Source organism: Odontesthes bonariensis, chromosome 9 (assembly GCF_027942865.1).
Source record: "Odontesthes bonariensis isolate fOdoBon6 chromosome 9, fOdoBon6.hap1, whole genome shotgun sequence".
Taxonomy (NCBI): domain Eukaryota; kingdom Metazoa; phylum Chordata; class Actinopteri; order Atheriniformes; family Atherinopsidae; genus Odontesthes; species Odontesthes bonariensis.
The window spans coordinates 21,711,254-21,720,990 of NC_134514.1; the positions used below are offsets into that span (position 1 = coordinate 21,711,254).

At 43.3% G+C, this 9,737-nt stretch overlaps 1 protein-coding gene across 1 annotated transcript in view; it reads right to left on the bottom strand.

The window, feature by feature from the left end:
• Positions 1-9,515, bottom strand: part of clpb (ClpB family mitochondrial disaggregase) — a 33,389-nt gene extending 23,874 nt beyond the window's left edge. Inside the window, exons 1-3 of the mRNA XM_075473616.1 lie at positions 8,861-9,515; positions 8,549-8,600; positions 4,991-5,077 (exon numbers count right to left, since the gene is read on the bottom strand). Coding sequence (XP_075329731.1) covers positions 4,991-5,077; positions 8,549-8,600; positions 8,861-9,317 — 596 coding nt within the window. The 5' untranslated portion in view covers positions 9,318-9,515. The remainder of the gene's footprint in view (positions 1-4,990; positions 5,078-8,548; positions 8,601-8,860) is intronic.
• Between the last annotated feature and the right edge of the window lie 222 nt (positions 9,516-9,737).

Consider the following 9,737-nt stretch of genomic DNA (forward strand, 5'->3'; position numbering starts at 1 on the left):
ATCCCATTCCATGCTGAAGACGTTTTAGAGCAGCCTCCTCATTCACGATACTTAGGCCCAATATGACCAAATATACTAAAGGGCTGACCACTTTAACATAAATGGAAACGCTGGCAAAGTGACAGGTTGTTTAACTGTGGTCATTGGCAGTTTTGCACAACCTTAATCAAACCTAACTGTTTCCTAAAAATAAATAAAAACAACACATAAATATGCAGTCTTCTGAGGCCCTGCTACCGGAACAAGGATGAATACCGCTGAATACTGAGCTGGACTGGGATGAGACTTGTCTCTTTCACATCAAACATAACCTTGACCTCTTCACAAAGTTTCCTGCATCCTCAGAGAAAACAAAAAGACGCAGATGCAAACATCAATTCTTCAGCTCACCATGACACTTTCACCTGACTCACTTCCATCTTTTCTGTCCCGTTATGGTGGATACACTCCAATGGCCACTTGACTCTTTCTCTTCTTCAGGCCGCATTTGTCTGCCTTGTAGCACGTACATATGTGCACACTGAAGGGGGCAAGGGTCGGGCCCATTTCCGGCACTGCTGGGGGGGGGGGGGCCCTCTGTGACGAAGTGAGTATTTTGTGTAGCCCTTCATTGGAGCGTACTGCCTTAGAGAGCAAACACTACTACCTCGGCAACACCACTCGCTGTGACCCAAAGGACATTCCAGGTACCGTCGCTCTGTCTACAGAAGCACACGTTTTACATTTACCGCCATGAACGTGGGCATTGGCTTTGACACTGAGACGTGGATGTGCTCAAGAGTGCTCACAAAAACTAGACGGCTAGTCTGTGAAAGAGGGAGGCGGTGGCCGAAACATGAACTCTGCCGGTACGCCACTGCTGCCATTAAACCTGTGACCATGTAATGCAGCCGGGGAGGGAGTGATGGATAATTCTCAGCTAAATGGTTATGGCAGTGGCCTGAAAGGATTTAAATGGAACACAATGATTATTCATATGAGGATGAAGAGTGACTACACTTGACAACATAATAGGATACAGAGCCAACAGAAGAAACTCCGCTTTTAAAATTAGCCCTGACAGGTGAATAAGCTCAACACTGATTTCAGCCAACTCTGATATAAAACCAGGTAAAACTAAGTGTCTTGATGGTAATGACACACCAGTTACAAATAGGGAATGTCAATCAATTCACAGAACAAGAGAAGCAACATTTTGACACTTTACCCATAAAATCTGTATTGGACAAGAACTAAAAATGTGTTTTTAGGTTTTTTTCCAACCTTTAAAAATAGGTTGTCACGGTAATATTAAAATAGTTGGCGAGTAGTAGGAGATTTTGTTATCACTTCAACTGTGAATGGAATCTGGTAGCAATGTCTGTTTAGGGTAAAAGCCAAGGTTCAAGTTTCCTTCTCATCTCCGTCTCTGAAACGAAAGCAGGATGTTTACGGGCTTTGGTACTTTGTATCATCATCAGAGAACATAACATGTGTGTTCCTGTGGGAGACCGAGGCTGAGAACATTCTGGACAGGTCTTTGTGTCTGACCTTGCTGAGGGGGAATAAAAGGACTATCGGGGGGGTCCCCTTTTGTTACTGTATTACTGTGGCTGGGGGATGGATTGGGGGGGGGCATGACCCACAGAGGGCTCTCCTCTCACCCTTGCAAGCACTTCTACAAACACATTGATGCATTCTAGAGACACAGCCAGAGAGACACACACACACACACACACTCAAACTAAGTTTGGTCACACGAGGCTAGACAGGACTGTGAAGACACAAACTGGTCTGAAAAGAGTTAATGGCATAAGAAAGGTAAATATGGGGGAATAAAGAGAGGAAAACTCCAAAGAGGAGGAGAAGAAGGAGGAGGAGGGTGTGAAAGGACGGCGGCCAGACTAAAAAGATGAAAGAAATGAAGATTTAATTATATAGGACAGTACTAAAACTAATGAGCCTGTGAAAACAGTTTATAGTTTTACTAATCAACTGATGATCAAGTGGTTAACTTTATTTGGGACATTTAGGAGAGCTGCAGGAGTAATTTGAGGCCAAACTGAAGGCAGGCAGAGGTTAATTAAGTTAAACGCCAGTTTTTAAAGGACTGGCAAAAAATATCATAATTACAGATGTTCAGATAGAATCTAATCCGATGCATGCTTTTGAGGTATCTTTGGGAAATTTAGTTTTGGTTCACAGTTCCAAAACCATTATTATATCAGTCTAATGTGCTTGCAACAAAATAATTTCCAGTTTCCCTGTTTAACAGAAACATCTGAGCTTAAACTCAACCGAATCACCACTGGAGCTAAAAGAGGGGGTCAGCATAAAGGCTTGAGGATTCTCAGCAGAAGTCTGCACCTCTCTGCTGCACCACACTGCGATTTAATCAAACAGCTGTGGCCACTCAACATTTAGTATGCGGATGCTACGGCTGGTAGACTGAAGCTTTGTGAGCTTCGTGCTCTGCCTGAGCTTCACCAGCGGTGTGAGCGCGGGCTGTTAGTGGTCGTTGGTGTTAGTTTCTTATCCGGCCCTGGAGGGAAGACAGGAAGCAGACACTTCTGTCTCCCTTGTTTTATAAAAGACACCTGAGTCGAACTGACCATCCATGTCTCTGACCACCTGGCCCAGATGCCGGACCTCACTTGACCCTACCTCACCTGGGGTCAGGTGCAAGGCAGAAAACAGGGCTCCCCTGCACTTGGTTACTTTTAATTTTCTTAATTCAGCCGGATTATGTAACTGTTCAAAATCTACTGTGTGAAATTATCAGAGAGACCATCCCCACCCGTCTGCTTTACAGCATTTATTGAGCCCAATTATTCAATTACACCCACTTAAAATATTTCCCTTTTTCCCCCCAATCGGTTAAGTCCATGTTCAACCTTCAACAACCATCTCAATCATCGCACAGCTGCTGTATAAAGTGGCTGTGTGTTGAAAATGATTATATCAAACCCCAAAAACACAGACAAGCATTACCCGTATATGGTAACTGATTATGTCACTAAACCTGACCACTTACCATCAAAAGCTTTTGCAGCGTGACCAAGTCATGATAATATTTTCACCAAGAGTTATCCAGTCCAACTAATCCCAGTCACAAATCCATAATCCCACTTCACATCACTCTCTGCTCTCAGCAGTTCTTTTTCCTCACGCAAGCCACTCATCCTCTCATTCCATCATCCCTCAGCTTTCCCCTCGTTTCTACCCCGCTCCCACCCGTCGAGTCACTCGGCCGACAGGTCGGAACGGTCAACAGGCGTTACACTTGGCTGAGTGCTCATTGTGCACGTGAATGCAGCGAGGGTGGGATGGAGGGAGAGAAAGAGCGATTGAGATGAGCATTGTGTGTTAAAGAGTGCAAACAGAGGGCCAGGCCCTGCTCCTCCCTGATTTAGCCCCACATCAAAGCTAAGCAAACACACGCCTCTGCGGAGTCTTACCCTTAATTCTTACACACCCCTCTGCTCCACCCTGAGTCTCTCACACAGCCACGCCTCGACCGCTGGATACAAGCCCGTGGATGCTACAGCTACCACCATTTTCACTCCGATGAAACCCTACATGTCCTCAACTACAAATATCACTTATAGTCCGGGAAAATATAAAAACACCGTGAGAGCGGTGGAATAACTCAACAATGAGATCCAAACTGACATTTTAGCTACAGGCTAGACCTTGTTCATGAGTAATGTTCCATGTGTTTTCACTTAACGGCTGCAAATAAAGTTGTGTGTGGCTGAGTAATAGGCAGTTGGCCTGTAAGATATTTAGTATAAACTCCCCTTGTCTGCTCACTTTCGGCGTATATGTGTGCGTATGTTCAGTGAGCAGATGTGAGCGTGTGTGAGAGAGAGATGTGAAGGATGTGTGTGAACTGATATTCTGTCTTCCCTGCAGCAGTGACGGCTCACTGGGGGGTTGGAAGAGGGGATTAAACACAGAGGAGTGTCTGTCTTGCTGAGTTATAGCACTCATAACACAAACACACGCAGAAGACACACCGACACTGGGTAAACACACAGACGCACATACAATCAAATTTATATCCAAAAACACTTGACACACAGAGAGGGAGAGACGCATCATTAAACATGACACGGCACGCATCTGTATGTCATACAGTGACAATTCCTTACACACGATATGTAAATGTGAGCTATGCTGTGGCTGATAGATCACTGCAACCTAAACCAATCAAAGCAAACGACGTATTAGTTACAGACCAGAGATTTAAAGAGCAACTAAAGGTTATTGTGATCAACAATTAATTCTGCAGTTATTATTAAACTTACTCTTTATGGTGTTTAAAAAAAAAATGGTGACAAGCATTCATAATCATCAGCGTCACATTGTTTTCATCGTACCAACAATTCACACATTTAACCTGAAGTCACAGATAGGATTAAATTCTCATTTATTCCCATAGTGAAGGAGTCAGGAGCAGCAAATTTTGGGCATTTTTTTCTTGACATGACCTTCCAAACTAAAAAAGAAGTGACAATAACCTTGTGACTTTAAGTAAGCTTGTTTGCAGCTATTATCATATTCAGAATTCCCATTATGCCCGTCCCTCATAGAGACCTTTTAACAAAAAAGTGACCACACAGTCCTGATGGAGGGGAAAAAGGAAGAACAAAAAAAAAAAAAAAAAAAAAAGAGCCTTGTAAATTGGATTTGGCCCGGCCTTAACCTCGGCCCCTCTCTGTGTTGTGTGTGTTCTGTGGGCCAGGAGGCTAATTCAATTTGTTGGACAGAAGGATGGGGGTACGGGTAAACGCCGTCTGTCAGTCTGAAAGTTGCACTTTGCACTCCTGCAGATGTACTGTAAGGACTACAGCTGGGACACACACATGCTCACATTATAACTAAAGCAGACAGCTGTGTTATACCGAACAACTACGTTGTCGTTACATATGCTAACAAGGGAGGCCATCTCAGAGGTTTTCCACCCATTGCTGTTTAGGAGGTTTAGTTAGAGGAAACGCACACAGACCTGTGCTGTCGGTTCATAGCAGCCACCATAAGAGCGGTCCAGCCCAGACGATGGCGATGATTTGGATCCACGCCCTCTTTTAACAGCCTGATAGGAAAAGAAACAGAATGGAAAATGTTTACTGAAGCATCACAACTCCCACCAGCTAGTAACAGAGCTTCGAGACAGCACCACATCGCTGCATTTTGTCGTGTTGCACATTTTAACACAACCAAGACATAATGAGGATTATTTGCACATTTATCAATTCAAAATACAGACTTTTGCAGAATCTCTTTTAAGGATCTCTCAGTTGATCTTTTTTTTTTTTTTTTTTTTTTTTTTTTTTAAAACCTTTTTTGAGATCTGAGTGCAAACACAAAATATTTGCCAGAAAATTGTAGCTCTAGTTACTGTAGCCGTCTCAAAAACATATTACCATCCAAGTGTGGCGGATAATTTTATTGAAGCCCCAAAACAGTGTGTCACAGAAAAACAACATCCCAGCCCCAGAAGAAGTAAACTAACTAGTTGAAACTGCTCTCCTCTTATCTCCCCTCTACAAAATAAATAAACATATTTTGATTCCCCATTATTCAAAAGGCTATTTTACCATGAAAAAAAAAGAAAAACAGCACCTGTTATCAAACGTTATATATATACCATTTTTTAAAGGCCTGCTTCTGGACTGTTTCTTCACAGTATCCACAGAATCAACAGTGAACACAATTGTAAAGACATCAAGTTCACTCAAACAAACCCACTCCCAGAGTGGTGCAGTTTGCTGCCTGCTCCACCCACTGTGAAAAACGATAAGATTGCACATAAAAGATGGATGTGGCCTCCTGATCTGAAAAGAGACGTAACCGGCATTCTCTTGAATGGAGCTTTGGTAACAAAATAAAGGTAGACTGTAATATACGAAGGGGAAACCCTCCTCCGCCTCTTCCCAATGACTTTCAGGGTCGAAGCCAAATATTCCACTATTTGGAAATTCATTTTCTGAGTTTAAAAAAAAAAAAAAGAGAGACTGTAAATTCTGAATTCAGACATTTGTCCTTCTAAAGTGTGTGAATATATACTGTCGCAGAAAATATGACCGACTTCCCTCCTTCTCACAGCAATGGACATCCGAGTTTTGGTCCACCTAAAGAAGTGACCGAGTTGGTAGATGTAAACAGTGTTTCAAACCTTTTACTTCTGCTCACAACAAACGTATGCGTGCAGAGCCGCCCCATACAGATGTATGGGCATGCCTTGTATATGAGGGTTCTTCTTGAGTAAAAATGTACAGGTTCAAAAATTGAGAAGGAAATGTTTCAAAACATCAAGCTTTCAAACTGTAGCTAAACCAAGTGGTGACATCCTGGAGGTTACAACCATCCACATGTGAGAAGCAACGCTACATGTTTGATTAATTCATTCTTATAAAAGTGGTTGAATTTTTCTTCCATATTTACACAGAAATAAAAACAAATTCCATACTTTCAAAGATTGCCCAGGAGTCCTGTATTAAAGACGTGGCACACCAAGCATAAAATCACCACATGTTGTTTAGGTGAAGCCATACACTCCCTCTTTGACCAGTTAATGTGTCCGAGCCAGGTGTGTGTTGAGTTTTGTGCCTCAGGGCATAACATCAGGTGCTGGAGTGGCACTGTCCCTGTAAGTGAGTGTGTAAGGGATCCGTCTGCCGTCTCTTATGCCGAGCAGGCAGGCAGTGTGCCTGTTTACAGTCAACACAGTGGCCTCTGACTGGTCTGCACTTAGCTCTGAGGCTCTCTGGCTCCGTTTTCACTGCCTGGTCTGCATTCGGTATCAGTGTTAGGGCAGATATAATGGCAAACCATTACAGCTGCATCTGAGCTTTTCTGTACTTGTTTCCGCTCTGTCAAACTGAGCAGCTTGTACAGCTTCAAAAGTTCTTTTTTTTTTTTTTTTTTTTTTTTTAAAGGGACATTTTGAGAAGCCAAAGCATTTCTATTTAAAAAATTGCAAAAGTGATCTGAGGCATGATGAATGGATGACATTGTTAGTATTGCAATATTGGAGCTGTGTTAACGTGTCACAATCAATTGTCCCCCCCCCCCCGTTTCGTGGCTACGACTGTCCTAATAAAAGCAAAACAAAAAACTAACAAAAAAATCTCATATCTACCCTCTTGTTGTAGGCAAAAGATACATTTAATGAAAATCTTTGTGAAAAGGAGGCCTCCTCTCCTTCAAGTGGCTCTCAGCAGACACACCCTGACACTCTACCACGTCTGAGAACTCAACCAAAGCACTTAACACATCTGTGACCTGCTAACTGGATGTCTCAATGCACTCTCACCTACACCATCTGCCACATGTGCACAGGTAACCTGAGCCTGCAAATGGAGACACACAAATGCACACACTCAAATACACGGATCTGGATATCAACAGCCAAAGAACAGGCAATCGGCCATAACCGCTCTTAAAATAGATGCAAACAACAATCGAACATGATTTCTAACCTGTAGTAAGTAGCATCCCTAATGGGAAACCCCGACCATGCAAACACGGTTAGCCAACGTACACAAAAGGTATAATTATCCTAACTACACAGTTAACTACAGCTTGAAAATGATTGTGCCATTTCCTGCACCTAAAACCAGACATACAAACAGACTTGGCACAGTGTTTACCCACCTGTATACAGACACACACAAACACACGCCTCTTTTGATGCCTGGCTCTGAAAATGCCGAAGGGCATCATGTTTAGGCCTAAGATACCATTCAGAGCTGATGTTTTGATTGATCAGCTTAAAAGGATAAACAAAGGCAAATCAACGGTGGGTAAAGTTTGACATCCATCCTGCATTTAGCAGCTGTGTTGTCACAGATGGTCCACCAGTTCCATCTGGTGGTTACTCTAAGAACTACAACAACAGGGTATTCTCGTGAGCTTTCTTAACGGCAGATGACCCTGACAGTTCTGGAAATTGGCCTCAGCATCTGATTTATGAACAGACAGGACGAAAGTGACAAATACTGGGCTGGAAAAGGCACATTCATTCAGAGACGAGTGTCTTTATTCGTCGATGTTCTTAAATGTTTTGTGGTTCAGGTCAAAGATTTATAAGCATCGTTTTAAAAAGTAGAGGTTTATTAGAGGGCCAAAAATGTGCGTCCAAAGACGTTCACAAAACAGTGAGTATTTACAGCCATGCCTTTGAGAAAATGTCAAACAATTTGTCTGCAGTGTACCAACCGCAACAGGTTTGAAATCAAGATTTCAAGATGGGACCCAAGTATAAACCTTCAGCTTTAACATCAGCGTCCAAGTTTCATACTCTCTGCTAAAATAAATGACAACTGAAGGCTTCCAAGTACCTTTGAAATTGGGCATGTTGCCATTTAATAACCCTTTCCACCTTAAATCTGTAATTGACAAAAAAAAAACATTTGAGCCAGTGAACATGACTGTATGGCTCCCTCATTTAAAATGGAATATTTTTTATATAACCTCTCCGGTCAAAAGAGAGAAATAACACACTGTAGACACAAACCATGAAGTCTGAGAGTGTTTGTGTGTGAGGAAGTGTGTGTTATACCTGGCTACATCTTGAGAGTTATTGGTCCTTGCTGCCTCCAGAAGCGCATCACCTTGTTATCGCAAAGACACAAATATACAGAAAACATCAACTAAACAGAAAGTGACACAAAACAACATCAGCACACAGCAGAAGTCCGGACGTATCTACTCAATTATATGAGCCAAATTTATTTTCATGACTTAGTCCAAACTTAACAGACTGCTACAGTATTAGAGTAGTAAAAAAAAGTATTCTGCAAACTCTTAAAAAACGAACAATACTCTCTACACACATAAGTGATCAGTGACTGCTCCAGGTGATCAGTTCTACCTTTGCTATCTGAGTCTTTCCTCAGGCAGAATGCCACCGCTGCGGCGGACAGCACACCGGCCGAGGCCACTCCTGCCCGACTGGCTCCTCCACCTGATCCGCGGCCCTCACCCCCGCCGCTCTGTTCGCTCTCCTCCCAGTACCGGTTATTGTTACGCCCTCTGCTGGCCAGAGCGGCCCAGGAGCTGCGGCGGTTCACCAGGTTTGACAGCCATCTTGGGGCGAGGTGATGGTACTGCACCGATGGGTTTACACCAGTACCAGCAACCTCCTCAGACAAAATTCCTCTCCTGGAAACCCGGGAGGTGGACACAATGGGGTTGCGGTTGGTCTCCGCTGGTGTCTCGCGGATGCCCTGGCTTGCGGCACCGTTGGCGCTGGTCTGGAGAACGCGACTGCACGGTGACAGGCTGCGCGACCTTCGAGCTATTAGCCTGGTGGGAACAGATGATAGCATGGCGATAAATTCCAAGAAATCGAGGAGGGAGAAGAAACCCTCAGTCAGACAATAATTACAGGGGCAACGGACACCCTACGAATAGGAGACACGGCGTTAATTCAGATGTAGTGGTCGCTTGTCCTTCAGTTTACCGGTACCTAGATACAAACATCGGGACGAAAATAACCGTTTCACCTCGTAGTGTGGATGCCACCAGAAGCCGCAGTGCATTCTGGGAAATGGCGTTTTATCAGCGAACTGTGAGCAGGTTTCTATGGCGAAATGCGCCTTGTTACATACCTCATATAACTACTCATATATTAGCTTTTTTTTTTTTTTTAGATAAGCTGCTCTTTTTCTTGGCCTAGTGATAGTGAACAAGTGAAAAAGCCTCCGAGTTGACTAGTTTTAAATGTCTTGAATGTCGTCTATTGATAG